The sequence below is a fragment of the Nerophis ophidion genome, linkage group LG02 (genome assembly GCF_033978795.1).
Source record: "Nerophis ophidion isolate RoL-2023_Sa linkage group LG02, RoL_Noph_v1.0, whole genome shotgun sequence".
Classification (NCBI taxonomy): Eukaryota; Metazoa; Chordata; class Actinopteri; order Syngnathiformes; family Syngnathidae; genus Nerophis; species Nerophis ophidion.
In genome coordinates this window covers 73,643,098-73,664,280 of record NC_084612.1, presented here as the reverse complement: position 1 = coordinate 73,664,280, position 21,183 = coordinate 73,643,098, and the positions used below count along the sequence as shown (strand labels likewise).

At 43.7% G+C, this 21,183-nt stretch overlaps 1 protein-coding gene across 1 annotated transcript in view; it reads right to left on the bottom strand.

The window, feature by feature from the left end:
- pfkmb (phosphofructokinase, muscle b) overlaps positions 1-20,283 on the bottom strand; it is a 37,982-nt gene extending 17,699 nt beyond the window's left edge. The window contains exons 1-9 of the mRNA XM_061890538.1: positions 20,061-20,283; positions 14,010-14,083; positions 10,400-10,477; positions 10,034-10,223; positions 9,804-9,969; positions 4,651-4,695; positions 1,459-1,567; positions 1,279-1,374; positions 1,124-1,216 (exon numbers count right to left, since the gene is read on the bottom strand). Coding sequence (XP_061746522.1) covers positions 1,124-1,216; positions 1,279-1,374; positions 1,459-1,567; positions 4,651-4,695; positions 9,804-9,969; positions 10,034-10,223; positions 10,400-10,477; positions 14,010-14,083; positions 20,061-20,259 — 1,050 coding nt within the window. The 5' untranslated portion in view covers positions 20,260-20,283. The remainder of the gene's footprint in view (positions 1-1,123; positions 1,217-1,278; positions 1,375-1,458; positions 1,568-4,650; positions 4,696-9,803; positions 9,970-10,033; positions 10,224-10,399; positions 10,478-14,009; positions 14,084-20,060) is intronic.
- Between the last annotated feature and the right edge of the window lie 900 nt (positions 20,284-21,183).

The following is a 21,183-nucleotide window of genomic DNA, read 5'->3' as shown; positions in this document are numbered from 1 at the left end:
GCGTTTTTTGTTAAATACTGTTTATAGTTCGTCTTTACTTTTGTGTTTTCCTCCGTTCGGAGTGATTTTCGCTTGTTCCTTCTTTTTCTGGAACCTTTTCGCCGAGTAGTTTATTTTTGTGATTATAGATAATGTTTTTTCTTGACTTAAAAGGAAATTGTCAAAATAAAAGCCTGTCTAAAGTACCAACTCTGCATCTGAGTCGAATCATTTTATTAAAGTGTGACAGGCACAAAGAGAACAAAACAAAACAGCTAGCATGAGAGCTAGTTTATTTTTGTGATTATAGATGATGTTTTTTCTTGACTTAAAAGGAAATTGTCAAAATAAAAGCCTGTCTAAAGTCCCAACTCTGCATCTGAGTCCAATCCTTTTATCAAAGCGTGACAGGCACAAAGAGGACAAAAAAAACAGCTAGCATGAGAGCTAGTTTATTTTTGTGATTATAGATAATGTTTTTTCTTGACTTAAAAGGAAATTGTCAAAATAAAAGCCTGTCTAAAGTCCCAACTCTGCATCTGAGTCCAATCCTTTTATCAAAGCCTGACAGGCACAAAGAGAACAAAACAAAACAGCTAGCATGAGAGCTAGTTTATTTTTGTGATTATAGATAATGTTTTTTCTTGACTTAAAAGGAAATTGTCAAAATAAAAGCCTGTCTAAAGTCCCAACTCTGCATCTGAGTCCAATCCTTTTATCAAAGCGTGACAGGCACAAAGAGAACAAAACAAAACAGCTAGCATGAGAGCTAGGAATAAAAATAGAGCTTAGCTTGAGACCTAGCGAGATAGCGAATGAGCGACAAGTCATAAGCAGTTGTATGAGAACAAACTAAGATCCGACAATGAGCGAACAGAAAAGGCTGGCTTATAAAGGGTGGTGATTAGTAAAGACAGGTGCGCTGAAAACGCGAGTAGCAGCTGAAACAGATGAGTGACCATGGAAACGAACAAAACAGGAACTAAGCCTGTCAAACCGCAGAGTGATATAAAAATGGAACAAAAATAACAATATGCTGATGATCCGACCATCGGATCACATCAGCACTGGGATTAAAAAGTCATGCACACACACACACGCACACACACACACACAAACACACAGAAAGCCACCGAGAGAGTACCAGGATTCTGTCGAAGGCCGAGGGAGTTCCGCCTCTCTGTACGTGGCCCAAGACGGTGGTCCGGGTGTCAAATCCGAGCCTTTTGGTGATCATCTGAACAGAAATTAGTCAAATGAGCACCCGTACGGAGACTGAAAAAACAAATAGTTCGAGACCTGTCTGATGAAGTCACAGCTGATAGGTTTACCGTCGCGGTCTATGGCTCCCTCTGCAACAATGACAATATGCAAACGGTTGCCAAGTTGTCTTTGCTGAGCGGGACACAGAGAAACACAAGGTGAGATCCTCCGGCAGCATTTTTTTCATTCGTGGAAGGGGATTGTTCCGGAGCAGACCTGGGTGAGTCGTCTGCACAGGTGATCTTCCCAGTCCTGCTCTGGGGGCATCTCTGGAATGAACACCCAGTCGGCGGCACACGCCAGGGCCGTCACCAGAGCCAGGTAACTGCCAGTCAGAGGGAGTTTAGGAACTTGGAAAACATGTACTTGCCAGGGAAATACCACATTTTCCATAAATTTTAGGTAATTTTTTCCCATATATATTATTCCAAACTGTGTCTGTAACAGGGCAGTAAAACGGGTGATCAAACAAAACATAGGTCGCCGTCATGGACCCACTAGCTTAAAATACCACTGATAGTCACACACACGAGGTGTGGTGAAATTACTGATAGTCACACACACTAGGTGTGGTGAAATTACTTACTGATGGGAGCAGTGAGCAGCAGCGGTGGCCGCGCCTGGGAATCATTTTGTTAATTCAACCCCCAATTCCATCCCTTGATGCTCAGTGCTAAACAGGGAGGTAATGGGTCCCATTTTTATAGTTTTTGGTATGACTCGGCCTGGGTTTGAATTCACAACCTACCCGTAGAACCGCTATGGATGGCTACTTTATTTTTACCATGGCCATCAGGGAGAAAAAAGTCTTTTTTTAAATGTAGGAAAAAAGTAGCGGCTTACAATGCAGAATTTACGGTACCGGACTATAAGTCGCAGATATATACGTTGCAAAAATTAGCTATTTACACAGAAAAATTATGTAAATGTTTATTTACATACCTTAATTGTTTTACTTTAATTAATTTGTCCTTAATTTAATTTACGGTACCGGACTATAAGTCGCAGGTATATATGTTGCAAAATGAGTTATTTACCTAGAAAGATTCTGTAAATGTTTATTTACATACCTTAATTGTTTCCAAACTGTGTCTGTAACAGGGCAGTAAAACGGCTGATCAAACAACACATAAGTCACTGTCATGGACCCACTAGCTCAAAGTACCACTGATAGTCACACACATTAGGTGTGGTGAAATTACTGATAGTCACACACACTAGGTGTGGTGAAATTACTTACTGAGGGGAGCAGTGAGCAGCAGCAGTGGCTGCGCCTGTGAATCATTTTGGTGATTTAACCCCCAATTCCAACCCTTGATGCTGAGTGCCAAGCATGGAGGTAATGGGTCCCATTTGTATAGTTTTTGGTATGACTCGGCCTGGGCTTGAATTCACAACCTACCCGTAGTACCGCTATGGATGGCTACTTTATTTTTACTATGGCCGTCAGCGAGAAAAAATAATCCATGTTAGCTGCACACTTTTTTTTAAATGTAGGAAAAAAGTAGCGGGTTACAATCCGGAATTTACGGTACCGGACTATAAGCCGCAGATATATATGTTGCAAAATGAGTTATTTACACAGAAAGATTATGTAAATGTTTATTTACATACCTTAATTGTTTTACCGTAATTAATTTGACCTTCATTGAATTTACGGTACCGGACTATAAGCCGCAGATATATATGTTGCAAAAAAAGTTATTTACACAGAATGATTCTGTAAATGTTTATTTACATACCTTAATTGTTTACAAACGGTGTCTGTAACAGGGCAGTAAAATGGCTTATCAAACAAAACATAGGTCGAAGTCATGGACCCACTAGCTTAAAATACCACTGATAGTCACACACACTAGGTGTGGTGAAATTACTGATAGTCACACACACTAGGTGTGGTGAAATTACTGATAGTCACACACACTAGGTGTGGTGAAATTACTGATAGTCACACACACTAGGTGTGGTGAAATTACTTACTGGGGGGAGCAGTGAGCAGCAGCGGTGGCTGCGCCTGTGAATCATTTTGGTGATTTAACCCCCAATTCCAACCCTTGATGCTGAGTGTCAAGCATGGAGGTAATGGGTCCCATTTTTATAGTTTTTGGTATGACTCGGCCTGGGCTTGAATTCACAACCTACCCGTAGTACCGCTATAGATGGCTACTTTATTTTTACTATGGCCGTCAGCCCAAAAAAATCCATGTTAGCTGCACAGTTTTTTTTAAGTGTAGGAAAAAGTAGCGGCTTACAGTCCGGAATTTACGGTACCGGACTATAAGCCGCAGATATATGTGTTGCAAAATGATTTATTTACACAGAAAGATTTAGTAAATGCTTATTTACATACCTTAATTGTTTTACACTAAATAATTTGACCTTAATTGAATTTACGGTGCCGGACTATAAGCTGCAGATATATATGTTGCAAAATGAGTTATTTACAGAGAATGATTCTGTAAATGTTTATTTATATATCTTAATTGTTTCCAAATGGTGTCTGTAACAGGGCATTAAAACGGCTGATCAAACAAAACATAGGTCGCTGTCATGGACCCACTGGCTTAAGATACCACTGATAGTCACACACGCTAGGTGTGGTGAAATTACTTACTGAGGGGAGCAGTGAGCAGCAGCGGTGGTCGCGCCTGGGAATCATTTTGGTGATTTAACCCCCAATTCCAACCCTTGATGCTTGAAGCAGGGAGGTAATGGGTCCCATTTTTATAGTTTTTGGCATGATTCGGCCTGGGTTTGAATTCACAACCTACCCGTAGGACCGCTATGGATGGCTACTTTATTTTTACTATGGCCGTCAGGGAGAACAAAGTCTTTTTTTAAATGTACGAAAAAAGTAGCAGCTTACAATGCAGAATTTACGGTACCGGACTATAAGCCGCAGATATATATGTTGCAAAATGAGTTATTTACCTAGAAAGATTCTGTAAATGTTTATTTACATACCTTAATTGTTTCCAAACGGTGTCTGTAACAGGGCAGTAAAACGGCTGATCAAACTAAACATAAGTCACTGTCATGGACCCACTAGCTTAAGATACCACTGATAGTCACACACGCTAGGTGTGGTGAAATTACTGATAGTCACACACACTAGGTGTGGTGAAATTACTTACTGAGGGGAGCAGTGAGCAGCAGCGGTGGCCACGCCTGGAAATCATTTTGGTGATTTAACCCCCAATTTCAACCCTTCATTCTCAGTGCTCAGCAGGGAGGTAATGGGTCCCATTTTTATAGTTTTTGGTGTGACTCGGCTGGGGTTTGAACTCACGACTTACCGATCTTCTACGACTGTGGACACATTTTTTTAAGGGTTGGAAAAAAGTAGCGGCTCACAGTCCGAAAACAGAAAAGCTTTGAAAAAGGTAATTTGTGAAAAATTGGACTCACCCACAATGTCTGCCCATTACTTCCAGGATGAAGGTCCTCTGATGACTGTGAGGAACATAATACAATGTCAGATATTTATGTGGCACATTCTGAATAATATTTACTGTACTGTATATTGCTAAAGCCAGTACAATTGGATCATTTTAGAGTAGTCAGTGTACAGGTTGTACAGCAGTACAGTTTCACTATCTACTAAAAAAAGAGTCAGCACAAAGCCATAATTGTCTAAAAAGCTGCCAACACAAATGAAAACACTAGCCTTCATTGGCCAGCACTCATGCACCCCAGCTCAAATCTATTAGAGCTGGGGTGCATGAGTGCTACCACCGAAGAAGCGTATATTCTGTATTTCACAGTACATGCTGTAATTTATGTTTCGACTTAATGAACCACAGCCCCTTGGTTCCAGCAGCAGTCATGCACCCAAAGGCTTGTCGCCACCACCAGGGGAGCGTAGAGTATCTTCTGTATGTCACAGTGCACGTTTAAATTCATGATTGCACTCAATGAACCTCATCTCCAGCAGCACTCATGCACCCAGAAGGGAGCAGATCATCACAACGTTCACAGTAGGATTGAATGTTTCCCTTGATCAACCAAAATCGCAACAATTTAAGCAGCACTCATGCAGCCAAAAGCATGTTGCCTCCAGCAAATAAGCGTACCTTCTGTCTGTCACAATACATGTTGGAATTCGTGCTTCCCTCAACCGACCACAGAGCAAGCAGCACTTATGCACTGCTCTCTAGACCACACATTTTGAATTCACTTTCACTTCATGAACCACATCTCTCCTGTGCCAGCAGCACTTGTGCATGCCCACACCGCCAATGTGTCACAGCACGCTTTGGAGTTCAAGTTTCGTTTCAATGAACCAAAGCTCCTTGGTTCCAGCAGCACTCACGCGCCCCAAGTCCATGACGCCACAACCACAGAGGGACTGAATCTTGTAAATGTCACAGTAACACGTTGGAATTCAAGTTTCCCTCAAGGAACCACATCTCCTCAGCGCCAGCAGCCCTCGTGCACCCATTAGCGTAACAACACCCAAATCCTACAAAACAGATCCTCTGACTGCTCACACTACATGTTTGACTTCATGTTTCTCTCAATGACTCGAATCTTCCCCACGCCAGCAGCACTCATGCACCCCAGACCACGTGCAACCACAGCTAAAGGAGTGGATATTTGGAATGTCACAGTACATGCTGGAGTTCATGTTTTTCTCACGGAACCACATCTCCCCGGCGCCAGCAGCACTCGTGCAGCCAGTAACGTAACAACACCGACTTCAATGGAATGGATCATCTGAATGTTCACACTACATGTTTGAATTCATGTTTCTCTCAATGGACTGCATTTCCCTAGCACGAGCAGCACTCGTGCGGCCAGTAGCGTAACAACACCAATTCCGACAGAAAAGATCATCTGAATGTTCACATTAAATGTTTAATAATAATAATAATAATAGATGCTATTTGTAAAAAGCACTTTACGTTGACAAAACAACCTCAAAGTGCCATAGTGTAAAAAATAGTAATAATAAAAATAAATAAAATATAAAACTAGAAACAGCCCAAAGGCTACAACCAGTATGCATGTCTATAGAAAGGCTTTTTTTAAAAGATGGGTTTTTAAGCCTTTTTTAAAAGTATCCACAGTCTGAGGTGCCCTCAGGTGGTCAGGGAGAGCGTTCCACAGACTGGGAGCAGCGGAGCAGAAAGCCCGGTCTCCCATTGTTCGAAGCTTTGTCCGTGGAGGTTGGAGGAGGTTAGCCTGTATGGAGCGGAGGTGTCATGTGGAGGATTTGGGGGTGAGCAGTTCCTTGAGGTAGAGGGGGGCATTTCCATGGAGGCACTGGTGAGTTAGTAGGGAGATAGTTTGAATTCAGGTTTCTCTCAGTGAATCAAATCTTCCCCATGCCAGCAGCACTCATGCACCCCAGACCATGTGCCACCACAGCCAAAAGAGTGGATATTTTGAATTTCACATTCCATGTTGGAATTCGTGTTTCTCTCAATGAGCCGCATCTTCCCTGCGCCAGCAGCACTCATGCACCCAAGAGCCTAACACCGATTCTGACAGAACAGATCCTCTGAATGTTCACATTCCATGTTTGAATTCACGTTTCTCTCAATGAACCGCATTTCCCTAGCACGAGCAGCACTCGTGCAGCCAATAGCGTAACAACACCAATTCCGACAGAACAGATCATCTGAATGTTCACATTAAATGTTTGAATTCATGTTTCCTCAGTGAATCAAATCTTCCCCATGCCAGCAGCACTCATGCACCCCAGACCATGTGCCACCACAACCAAAAGAGTGGATATTTTGAATTTCACATTCCATGTTGGAATTCATGTTTCTCTCAATGAGCCGCATCTTCCCTGCGCCAGCAGCACTCATGCACCCAAAAGCCTAACACCGATTCGGACGGAACAGATCATCTGAATGTTCACATTCCATGTTTGAATTCATGTTTCTCTCAATGAACCGCATTTCCCTAGCACGGGCAGCACTCGTGCGGCCAATAGCGTAACAACACCAATTCCGACGGAACAGATCATCTGAATGTTCACATTAAATGTTTGAATTCATGTTTCTCTCAGTGAATCAAATCTTCCCCATGCCAGCAGCACTCATGCACCCCAGACCATGTGCCACCACAGCCAAAAGAGTGGATATTTTGAATTTCACATTCCATGTTGGAATTCATGTTTCTCTCAATGAACCGCATCTTCCCCAGGGGCCAGCAGCACTCATGCACCCAAAAGACTAACACCGATTCGGACAGAACAGATCATCTGAATGTTCACATTCCATGTTTGAATTCACGTTTCTCTCAATGAACCGCATTTCCCCAGTGCCAGCAGCACTTGTGCACCCAAAAGCGTAGCAACACCGAGTTCTACGGAACAGATCATCTGAAGGTTCACATTCCACGTTGAATTCATGTTTCTCTCAGTAACTCAAATCTTCCCTAGGCCAGCAGCACTCATGCACCCCAGACCATGTGCCACCACAGCCAAAAGAGCGGCTGTTTTGAATGTCACAGTACATGCTGGAATTCACGTTTCTCTCAATGAACCGCATCTTCCTCAGGGCCAGCAGCACTCATGCACCCAAGAGCCTGACACCGATTCGGACAGAACAGATCATCTGAATGTTCACATTCCATGTTGAATTCAAGTTTCTCTCAATGAACCACATCTTGCCCAGGGCCAGCAGCACCCATGCACCCCAGACCATGTGCCACCACAGGCAACAGAGCGGATAGTACATGCTGGAATTCATGTTTCTCTCAAGGAAACCACATCTCCCCAGCGCCGACAGCACTCATGCACCCCATAGAGATCATTATCCATGCCTTTGTTACGTCTCGTCTCGACTACTGTAACGTATTATTTTCGGGTCTCCCCATGTCTAGCATTAAAAGATTACAGTTGGTACAAAATGCGGCTGCTAGACTTTTGACAAGAACAAGAAAGTTTGATCACATTACGCCTGTACTGGCTCACCTGCACTGGCTTCCTGTGCACTTAAGATGTGACTTTAAGGTTTTACTACTTACGTATAAAATACTACACGGTCTAGCTCCATCCTATCTTGCCGATTGTATTGTACCATATGTCCCGGCAAGAAATCTGCCTTCAAAAGACTCCGGCTTATTAGTGATTCCTAGAGCCCAAAAAAAGTCTGCGGGCTATAGAGCGTTTTCCGTTCGGGCTCCAGTACTCTGGAATGCCCTCCCGGTAACAGTTCGAGATGCTACCTCAGTAGAAGCATTTAAGTCTCACCTTAAAACTCATTTGTATACTCTAGCCTTTAAATGGACCTCCTTTTTAGACCAGTTGATCTGCCGCTTATTTTCTTTTTTCTCCTATGTCCCTCCCTCCCTCCCTTGTGGAGGGGGTCCGGTCCGATGACCATGGATGAAGTACTGGCTGTCCAGAGTCGAGACCCAGGACGGACCGCTCGCCTGTATCTTGTTGGGGACATCTCTACGCTGCTGAGCCGCCTCCGCTTGAGATGGTCTCCTGTGGACGGGACTCAAGCTGCTGTCTTGGATCCGCTTGAACTGAACTCTCGCGGCTGTGTTGGAGCCACTATGGATTGAACTTTCACAGTATCATGTTAGACCCGCTCGACATCCATTGCTTTCGGTCCCCTAGAGGGGGGGTGTTGCCCACATTTGAGGTCCTCTCCAAGGTTTCTCATAGTCAGCATTGTCACTGGCGTCCCACTGGATGTGAATTCTACCTGCCCGCTGGGTGTGAGTTTTCCTTGCCCTTTTGTGGGTTCTTCCGAGGATGTTGTAGTCAAAATGATTTGTGCAGTCCTTTGAGACATTTGTGATTTGGGGCTATATAAATAAACACTGATTGATTGATTGATTGATAGCGTAACAACACAGATTCCAATGGAACAGATCCTCTGAATGTTCGTATTCCATGTTGAATTCATGTTTCTCTCACTGAATTAAATCTTCCCCATGTCAGCAGCACTCATGCACCCCAGACCATGTGCCACCACAGCAAAAAAAACTGATATTTTGAATGTCCCAGTACATGCTGGAATTAATGTTTCTCTCAAGGAAACCACATCTCCCCAGCGCCAGCAGCACTCATGCACCCCATAGCGAACAACACCGATTCCGTTGGAAGAGATCACCTGAATGTTCACATTACATGTTTGTATTGATGTTTCCGTCAATGAACCGCATCTTTCTCATGCCAGCAGCATTCATGCACCCCATAGCGTAACAACACAGATTCCGACGGAACAGATCATCTGAATGTTCACGCCACATGTTTGAATGAATGTTTCTCTCAATGAACCGCATCTTCTTCATGCCAGCAGCACTCATGCACCCCAGGACTTGTGCCCACCCCAGCCAAAATAGATGATATTTTGAATGTTCACACTTCATGATTGAATTCATGTTTCTCTCAATGAGCCGCATCTTCCTCATGCCAGCAGCACTCATGCACCCAAAAGAGTAACACCGATTCGAACAGAACATATCATCTGAATGTTGAATTCATGTTTCTCTCAGTGCATCAAATCTCCCCCAGGCCAGCAGCACTCATGCACCCAGACCATGTCACCATGTATGTCCCAGTACATGTTTGGGCTGAGGTGGGGTGGTACCTCTGCGCCGTGGTGGTGATGGCGTCCACTATCTCGATGATGCGGTGCAGGGCTGAGTCGGTGCCGATGGTCATGTCGGTGCCACAGAAGTCGTTGTCGATGGAGCCCACCATGCCCACAATATTCAGGTGGGAGGACTCCTTCGCTTCATTGGCGGTGATTTTACCTGAACACAAACGGAGTGATTGCAGTTCCAGTCTCGAGTCTGTACGGTTCTCGCCAGGCCTCACCGGCTTTGATCAGGTCCGCCAGCAGCTCACTCCACTCCGTCCGGAACTGGTTGGCGCCGGTCAGGCTGCCGTCGCCTCCGATGACGCACAGGTTGGTGATGCCCAGCTTGACCAGGTTGAAGGCCGCCTTGGTCCGGCCCTCCTTGGTGCGGAAGTCCTGACAGCGGGCGCTCCCGATGACGGTTCCGCCCTGAGGGACGCCTCACAGTCAGTCATCGTTGACATTTAAACGGCCCCCTTTGACCCGTCGGTGCTGCCAGGGTCGTACATCCATCCCACCCGCCCATAGGTTAGAGTTGGGACTAAAAATGGAGGTTAGATAAGAGGTGTGGATTTCAATGAAAGGGATTCCACTTTTCCACTCACCAGCTGCAGCATCATGGACACACTTTCCCACGTGGCGGGGCGGATGTTGTCCCCGCCGTCCACCAAGCCCTGATAACCCTGTCAATCAACACAACCACAGCACATTTGTGATGGAAACTTCTAGACACTGTGGTACACCTACACCATCTAGTGGTCCATCCATCCATCCATCTTCTTCCGCTTATCCGAGGTCGGGTCGCAGGGGCAGCCGCCTAAGCAGGGAAGCCCAAACTTTCCTCTTCCCAGCTACTTCGTCCAGCTCTTCCCGGGGGATCCCGAGGCGTTCCCAGACCAGCCGGGAGACATAGTCTTCCCAACGTGCCCTGGGTCTTCCCCGTAGCCTCCTGCCGGTTGGACGTGCCCTAAACACCTCCCTAGGGAGGCATTTACCAGTGTTTACCATGCACCCTCAAGGACCCCGCCGAAAGTATAAAGCTGGTCCACAGTTCCACGACCAGGAAGAAAATCACACTGTTCCTCCTGAATCCGAGGTTCGACTAGCCGGCGTAGCCTCCTCTCCAGTACACCTGAATAAACATTACCGGGAAGGCTGAGGAGTGTGATCCAACAATAGTTGGAACACACCCTCCAGTTCCCCTTCTTAAAGAGAGGAACCACCACTCCGGTGTGCCAATCCAGAGGTACTTCCCCGGTAAACCGGTGATAAGGGATGCCGTCAAGCTGAAGAAGGAGTCATACCGGATTCTTTTGGCTCATAGGACTCCGGAGACAGCGGACAGGTACCGACAGGCCAAGCGTTGTGTGGCTTCAGCGGTCGCGGAGGCAAAAACTTGGACATGGGAAGAGTTTGGGGAAGCCATGGAAAACGACTTCTGGACGGCTTCGAAGCGATTCTGGACCACCATCCGCCGCCTCAGGAAGGGGAAGCAGTGCACTTTCAACACCGTGTATGGTGGGGATGGTGTTCTGCTAACTATGACTGCGGATGTTGTGGATCGGTGGAGGGAATGCTTCGAACACCTCCTCAATCCTACCAGCACGTCTTCCTATGAGGAAGAAGCGCCTGGGGACTCTGTGGTGGGCTCTCCTATTTCTCGGGCTGAGGTTGCAGAGGTAGTTAAAAAGCTCCTCGGTGGCAAGGCCTCAGGTGTGGATGAGATCCGCCCGGAGTTCTTTAAGGCTCTGGATGCTGTAGGGCTGTCTTGGTTGACAAGACTCTGCAACATTGGCTGGACATCGGGGGCGTAACCTCTGGATTGGCAGACCGGTGTGGTGGTTCCTCTCTTTAAGGAGGGGGACCGGAGGGTGTGTTCCAACTATCGTGGGATTACACTCCTCGGCCTTCCCGGTAAGGTCTATTCAGGTGTACTGGAAAGGAGGCAACGCTGGATAGTCGAACTTTGGATTCAGGAGGAACAGTGTGGTTTTCGTCCTGGTCGTGGAACTGTGGACCAGCTCTATACTCTCGGCAGGGTTCTTGAGGGTGCATGGGAGTTTGCCCAACCAGTCTACATGTGCTTTGTGGACTTGGAGAAGGCATTCGACCGTGTCCCTCGGGAAGTCCTGTGGGGAGTGCTCAGTGAGTGCTCAGTCCGTTAATGTCTTATTGGGGCGGTCCACTCTCTGTACGATCAGTGTCAGAGCTTGGTCCGCATTGCCCGCAGTAAGTCAGACCCGTTTCCAGTGAGGGTAGGACTCCGCCAAGGCGGCCCTTTGTCACCGATTCTGTTCATAACTTTTAGGAACAGAATTTGTAGGAGCAGTCAAGGCGTTGAGGGTATCTGGTTTGGTGGCTGCAGGATTAGATCTCTGCTATTTGCAGATGATGTGGTCCTGATGGCTTCATCCGGCCAAGATCTTCAACTCTCACTGGATCGGTTCGCAGCCGAGTGTGAAGCGACTGGGATGAGAATCAGCACCTCCAAGTCCGAGTCCATGGTTCTCGCCCGGAAAAGGGTGGAGTGCCATCTCCGGGTTGGGGAGGAGATTTTGCCCCAAGTGGAGGAGTTCAAGTACCTCGGAGTCTTGTTCACGAGTGGGGGAAGAGTGGATGGTGTGATCGACAGGCGGATCGGTGCGGCGTTTTCAGTAATGCGGACGTTGTATCGATCCGTTGTGGTGAAGAAGGAGCTGAGCCAGAAAGCAAAGCTCTCAATTTACCGGTCGATCTACGTTCCCATCCTCACCTATGGTCATGAGCTTTGGGTCATGACCGAAAGGACAAGATCACGGGTACAAGCGCCCGAAATGAGTTTCGTCCGCCGGGTGGCGGGGCTCTCCCGTAGAGATAGGGTGAGAACCTCTGCCGCTGCTCCTCCACATCGAGAGGAGCCAGATGAGGTGGTTCGGGCATCTGGTCAGGATGCCACCCGAACGCCTCCTTGGGGATGTATTTCGGGCACGTCCGACCGGTAGGAGGCCACGGGGAAGACCCAGGACACGTTGGGAAGACTATCTCTCCCGGCTGGCCTGGGAACGCCTCGGGATCCCCCGGGAAGAGCTGGACTAAGTGGCTGGGGAGAGGAAAGTCTGGGTTTCCCTGCTTTGGCTGCTTAGGCGACCTCGGATGAGCGGAAGAAGATGGATGGATGGATGACTCCTTTAATGCGCTTTATATATGAAAAAAGATCGAAAATAGACCATTCATCGGCAATGAGCCTTATAATCCAGAGAATACGGTAGATAGCCAGCACATTACAGGAAAATTAATGAATAATGAAAGGGAAGGGAAAAAATGACAACAAGGGATCAATAAGAGTTAAAATTATAGTAGTAATTACCGTATTTCCTTGAATTGCCGCCGGGCCGCTAATTATTTTAAAACCTCTTCTCACTCCTGCGCTTACCAAAGGAATGCGGTAAAAGTAAGCATGCGCTAATTATTTTAAAACCTCTTCTTACTCTGGCACTTACCATAGGCATGCAGTAAAATTTTTTAGTGTGATGTAAGCTTGGACCTTAAATCCTACTGAATAGCTCTTAATCTTCTTCCCATTGTGCGTTTTCAAATTACCGGTATTGAAATCAGCCTCCTGCATTTTGAAGATGATGACAGAGGAAGTGTCACTCGTGACGTCACGAGTTTGAGCAGGCGGTAATAGTGAATTTTTTTGTGAATTATATTTATATAGCGCTTTTCTCAAGTGACTCAAAGCGCTTTTACATAGTGACACCCAATATCTAAGTTACATTTAAACCAGTGTGGGTGGCACTGGGAGCAGGTGGGTAAAGTGTCTTGCCCAAGGACACAACGGCAGTAACTAGGATGGCACAAGCAGGAATCGAACCTGCAACCCTCAAGTTGCTGGCACGGCCACTCTACCAACCCAGCTATGCTGTCCCTAAGCATGCGCTAATTATTTTGCGAAGCGAGTTTGACCCGGCAGTAATTCCAGTCAGGCGCATACTCTATGCCCTGCGGCAATTCAAGGAAATACCGTAAGTTAAAAATTAGAAGCAAATGAAAGTAAAGAAAATAGGATTAATAAGAGATTAAAGATAAATCCAAAGACAATATATAAAAAATTTTGACAAACTTTATCTGGTCAAATATATTTTGGATTTCCATATTCACCTAATTGTTTTAATAAGTGACGTTGTGGCTGCAGAATACTTTTTCACCATATCTTGAGAACAAAACCAAAGTTACCTCATGGACAAAAAACACCTTGGCTCCGGTGTACAGTCCCACTCGAACTGTGGCCCTCACCGCTGCGTTCATGCCTAGGACACAGTGCACATGAGCATTCATTTGCATATTCCCACCCACTTTGAGGTTTTTCCTTGCCTCCGACCCTAAGTGCTTGTTCATACAGTTGGTTCACTTTGATGCAGCGTTTCTTAACCGTATGGTCGTAATACACTTTTCCACCACTTGTGGCAGTAATGACAAGATCAAACAAATAAAAGAAGCCTGGATCTAAAGCTATAGCGAAGTTAATTTAGCGCAAAAATGTCGACTAACGTGGTGGAATTGTATTTAATTTTATGGACGATTCAGTTAAGTTATTTTTTTTTTTTAACTCAAGTTTCATTGTTCTTTTTTTATATGGACTAAATATACCTAGTCTTGATAAAAATACAAAAATTCTAACTAAAAACAACAACATAAAAGATGTATGAATGCATTTTGTTTGAAATAAATGATTAAACAAAAGAAACTAACAAATAACATTAAATAAACATAACAAAACAAGCTTGTGGGAGCATCCATCCATCCATTTTCTACTGCTTATTCCCTTTTGGGGTTGCGGGGGGCGCTGGCGCCTATCTCAGCTACAATCGGGCGGAAGGCGGAGTACACCCTGGACAAGTCGCCACCTCATCGCAGGGCCAACACAGATAGACGGACAACATTCACACACTAGGGACCAATTAGTGTTGCCAATCAACCTATTCCCTGGAAGCATACATATTTTATTTTAACTTTTCCATTATTGTAAGAAATATATATATATATTTCTTTAATTTGTTTTAATTGATTTTATAACACATAAAAAGGACAAAAATTGTCCGACAAACTTCAAATGCTGTTTTTATCTTAAAATAAAAATAAAGTAAAATTACAAATTAAATAATGATAATAATAATAATGATAATAATAATGATGCTGATACTAATATAATGATTAATTATGACAATAAATATAATATTAATAATAATGATAATATAATAATAATGATAATGATAATATTATTAATAATAATAATAAAGTAAGAAATCACAAATAGATGTCAACATAAAACCACAGACAGTTGCATTCCTGAATTGACTTACAGAAATATAGCAAACCACAAGCACACAAAAAGGCTTGTCAACCACCCACATTTTCATTGTGACTCAGTCAGGGTTCATTTGGAGATCAGTTCCTCCCACCTATCTCAGAAAAGCACACCACAGTTCTTGAAACTTTGCAGAAACATCCAAAGTCAGCCTAATCTTCTCCAGTTTGAGGAAAAAAAAACAAAAACATCTTAAATCCAGCAGGCATGGCAATTCATTTAGTAAGAATTTATTTATTGTATAGAAAAAAACTAACAAAAAACATATCAAATATAAAAATATTTTTCATAAGTATGTATGAATTCCTATTTTTTTTGCAGCATATTTAATAAGGAGTCATTTTTGTAATCAGCCTGACCTAAGCCCGGCTAACAATCACAGGCTTTATTATCATAAACTGCAGATATAACTGTTGGCTACAATTAAAAAGTAGGAATTAGTGTTGATATTTCAGTGGAAAAGTTAGGCCCCGAGGTGAATAAGGGGAAGAACTTCTGATTTAAAGGCCTACTGAAATGAGATGTTCTTATTTAAACGGGGATAGCAGGTCCATTCTATGTGTCATACTTGATTATTTCGCGATATTGCCATATTTTTGCTGAAAGGATTTAGTAGAGAACATCGACGATAAAGTTCGCAACTTTTGGTCGCTAATAAAAAAGCTTTGCCTGTACCGGAAGTAGCAGACGATGTGCGCGTGACGTCACGGGTTGTAGAGCTCCTCACATCTGAACATTGTTTACAATCATGGCCACCAGCAGCAAGTGCTATTCGGACCGAGAAAGCGACGATTTCCCCATTAATTTGAGTGAGGATGAAAGATTTGTGGACGAGGAAAGTTAGAGTGAAGCACGAAAAAAGAAAAAATAAGAAAAAAGAAAAAAAGAAAAGAAAAGGCGACGGCTCCAGGCGGCGGCAGTGGGAGCGATTCAGATGTAATTAGACACATTTACTTGGGTAATTCTGGAAAATCCCTTATCTGCTTATTGTGTTAATATTAAAGTCATACCTGAAAGTCGGGTGGCTGCGGTGAACGCCAGTGTCTTTGAGAGAAGCCGAGGAGCCAAGATCAGAGCTGCCTTTTTGACAGCTACAGGAGGCGGTCGCATAATCCACTCAAGTCTCCGGTAAGAGCCGACTTAATATCACAATTTTCCCATCCAAAAACTTGCTGGTTGACGTAGAGAAACATGTTCGCTGTGTCTCGGTTGCTAAAGGCAGCTGCAATCCACCGCTTTCCACCAACAGCATTCTTCTTTGACGTCTCCATTATTAATTGAACAAATTGCAAAAGATTCAGCAACACAGACGTCCAAAATACTGTGCAATTATGCGATTAAAAGAGACGACTTTTAGCCGTGTGTGGTGCTGGGAGACCATGTCCGCTCCAACCAATAACGTCACAAGCACGCATCAACATAAGCGTCATCATTCTGCAACGTTTTCAACAGGATACCTCGCAGGAAATTTAAATTGCAATTTAGTAAACTAAAGCGGCCGTATTGGCATGTGTTGCAATGTTAATATTTCATCATTGATATATAAACTATCAGACTGCGTGGTCGCTGGTCGTGGCTTTCAGTAGGCCTTTAAAGCATCAGGGAGCGTTGTTCAAGCGTGAAAAAAAAGTGTTTTTAAGTAAAGAAGTAAACAGACCAAATTGATGCGGAGTGAAATATGAAATATGAAGCCTATGAACAAGTGCAGGTGCCAAGACTTAAGTTGCACAGAGGAAAAGGAAAGATCTATCCTGCACTTCTTTTCCTGGCCAGCTTTAATAACACATGGCAGAGAGGTCAGCCGTTTATATTTAGCCTGGCAAATAAATCCCGTGTCTCACACTTCTCCAACTCAAAGGCCGAGATCAGGAGTTTTAGCAGTTGCAACATTGGTAACTTCAAATACTTACAACGGCACTCGAAAAGGAGGAGGAAGATGCGGGACTTACACTTTGAACAATTTCAGTGTAAATGCACAGTAAATTATCGGCTTATAAGTGCATTGCTTTGAAATATGAGGTGGCGAATTGCCCAGGGTGTAGCCCACCTTCCGCCCGAGTGCAGCTGAGACAGGCTCCAGCGGTAGAAAATGTATGGATGGATGAAATATAAGGCTGTTGTCAGGTTACAGTTTTGTTTTACTGTGAAAGAAAACCTAAATGCTGGGAAATAAAAGGGACAATTTTGTAAGTCTACTTAATCCCAACCCTTCATATATGGACTGCTTTTCCCTTCCTGTGTTTCACTCTTGTAACATCGGATGTGTTCCGGAAGCAAAATATAAGCCAAATATAGAAAAAAATAACCCAAAAAACCCCACTTTAATATCAGTGATTAATACATAAATGCTAGCAAATCAAATATGCTTTATAGCAGGGGTCCCCAAACTACGATCCGGCCTGCCAGCGTCGAAAAAACACCCCAAATAAGTCCAAAAAAAAAAAAAAAATAATAATAATAATTATAATTATTGTACATATTTTTTTAATCATTTCTTTCTAATTCATTTTCTACCGCTTGTTACTCTCGGTGTCTTCTAGCTGCTCAGGCAAATCACATTGTCTAAAAATGCATTTTCCCCATCGATAACGTGACATCATATATATATATATATATATATATATACATACATACATAATTATATATACAAACATATATATATACACACACACATATATATGTATGTATATATGTGTGCATATATATATATATATATATATATGTATAATGTGGGGCTTCACGGTGGCAGAGGGGTTAGTGCGTCTGCCTCACAATACGAAGGTCCTGCAGTCCTGGGTTCAAATCCAGGCTCGGGATCTTCCTGTGTGGAGTTTGCATGTTCTCCCCGTGAATGCGTGGGTTCCCTCCGGGTACTCCGGCTTCCTCCCACTTCCAAAGACATGCACCTGGGGATAGGTTGATTGGCAACACTAAAAAATTGGCCCTAGTGTGTGAATGTTGTCTGTCTATCTGTGTTGGCCCTGCGATGAGGTGGCGACTTGTCCAGGGTGTACCCTGCCTTCCGCCCGATTGTAGCTGAGATAGGCGCCAGCGCCCCCCGCGACCCCGAAAGGGAATAAGCGGTAGAAAATGGATGGATGGATGTATAATGTGTGTGTGTGTATATATATATATATATCCATCCATTTTCTACCGCTTATTCCCTTTGGGGACGCAGGGGGGGCTGGTGCCTATCTCAGCTACAATCGGGCTGAAGGCAGGTACACCCTGGACAAGTTGCCACCTCATTGCAGTATATATATCTATATATATATATATATATTTATTTCCTAGGTCAGGAAAAAACACAAGAGGCTATTTCATCCCTACAAGCCTGTTTCGCAGGTTTCCCTGCTCGCCAGGGGATTTTATTTCATTAAAATTGTTGACTTTGAATGATATAAAAAAAGAAATAAATGTTATTTAAAAAATAATAAACCCAGTATATTTTTCCACACATCTTTTTTCATTAAGCGAGGCAAGCTTTCCACTGACCTTTCACTTGATTCACCTTTGACCTTTCTGCCAGCCCTAATGGACAACTCTGAGACATGCATTCATTTGCTCATCACGTCATCACTTCATTATTTGTCATATATTCCTGCATATATCATAAAGCAGGGGTCCGCAAACTTTTTGACCCGCAAGTCAGGGGATTTTATTTTATTAAAATCCCCTGATGAACAGCGAAACAGGCTTGAAGGGATTAAATAGCCCTGTGTTTTTCCTGACCTAACGTATATTCTGCTCTACCCCTGTATTGAGCACTGTATAACAAATTAAAAAATAAATAAAATAAAAAAATATATATACTGTGGTTTATCTGTTATACAGCGCTCAATACAGGGTTAGAGCGGAATATACATTAGGTCAGGAAAAAACAAGGTGGCTATTTCATCCCTACAAGCCTTTCACTTTCGTATACATACACAAACACATATACATACATATATATATATATATATATATATATACTGTATACATATATATATATATACATACACACACATACATATATAGATATACACATATACACACATACACATATATATACAGGGCTTCCCACACATTCATTCATTTGTGGCGGCCCGCCACGAAAGCATTAGGGCCGCGACAAATTAAAAAATGTTTATATATATATATATATATATATATATATATATAATTATTTTTTTCGGCTTTTGACTTGCTCGCCCGCTCATAAAACAATGGGACTCTGTCTGTGAATGTAGCTTGTAGTTACATATTATATAAATATGTACATAAAGTGTTGTATTTATATTCGAACTCCACATTCTAGCTTGGTCATCGCCGCCGCTGCCCCCCAATAAACCCCCCACCCCCCCGCCGCCCGACCACACCACCACAAATAGATGCCTGACCTGTGGGAAACACTGATATATATATATATATATATATGTATTTGAGATTTCTGTGGTAAAAAAATCATTTGACGAGCAGGGAAACCTGCGAAACAGGCTTGTAGGGATGATATAGCCTCTGTTTTTTTCCCTGACCTAACGTATATTTTGCTCTACCCCTGTATTGAGCACCGTATAACGGATAAACCACAGAAATATTGACTATATATATATATATACTGTGTGTGTGTATATATATATATGTATATATATAGATATATATACATATATATATATACATATATATAATGAAGTTATGAAGTAATGAGTGAATGAATGTGTTGGAGTCGTACATTAGGGCTGGCAGAAAGGTCAAAGGTGAATCAAGTGAAAGGTCAGTGGAAAGTTTGCCCCGCTTCATTAAAAAAGGTATGTGAGGAGAAATAATACAGAGTTTATTATTTTTTAAATGACAATGTTTTGTTTCATTTTCATCTTTCAAAGTCACCAACACTGGCAGAGAATGGCAAACGTCACGGATCCCCCGCCATCACTTACCCTGGGCGTCGCCGCCCGAGGTCAGCACTGCCATGGCCCGGCCTTTGCCCATCTTGCTGGGGTCAACGGCCACCGTTTCCACCATCTTTTCCTGGGAAGTCTGGACCTGCCGGCTTAAAAGCTGCTCTGCTCCTTTAGCATCGAACTCACGCACAAAGTGAGCACATCTGCAAGTGATGGCCAACCAGCCTGTTGACATACGATGAGGCGCACATGCTTATGCCAACATTTTTAGACACACACACACACACACACACACACACACACACACACACACACACACACACACACACACACACACACAGACACACACACACACTTAAAGCCCCTCCTCCGCCTGTCATGTTGTGTATTTTTACTGCACTGAATCAGAGGAGATGCGACCAAGTTATTTTTGATCCACCTAAATCCAGCGAGATGAGAGATGGGTGCAGTGCAGCTTTTGTCCACATGGGGGCAGCAAAAACAAGTAGAATACATAGGTTAGACTTGAGTTGTTGCATGCAGGCAGGATCATGCAGGATAACTACCCCGATATCTTCTTGGTGTTTGAGGTTTGAGGGGATTCCATCAGGACTCCAGCTAAGATGCAGGACACAGAGGAGAAGAGCAATCTTTGACCCCTGGGCAGTGCAGCTCCTCAACTCCTGACCCCCATCTAACCCCTTCATGTTTTTTTATTATGCTAAGAGTGGTCCTCATGCACTAATCCACTTTAGTCTGTTTGATATCAGTACTCCTATCTTCAGTACTCTTATCTTGTGGGGCGGCATAGCTCAGTTGGTAGAGTGGCCGTGCCAGCAACTTGAGGGTTGCAGGTTCGATTCCTGCTTCCACCATCCTAGTCACTGCCGTTGTGTCCCACTTTACCCACCTGCTCCCAGTGCCACCCACACTGGTTTAAATGTAACTTCGAAATTGGGTTTCACTATGTGAAGCGCTTTGAGTCACTAGAGAAAAACGCTATATAAATATAATTCACTTCACTATTCATTATTGAACTAAACTCACAAACAAACACACACATACATATATATATATATATATATATACTGTATGTAATTGAGTTTTAGCACTTTTCTACCTTCAAGGTACTCAAAGCGCTTAGACACAAAAAAAATCT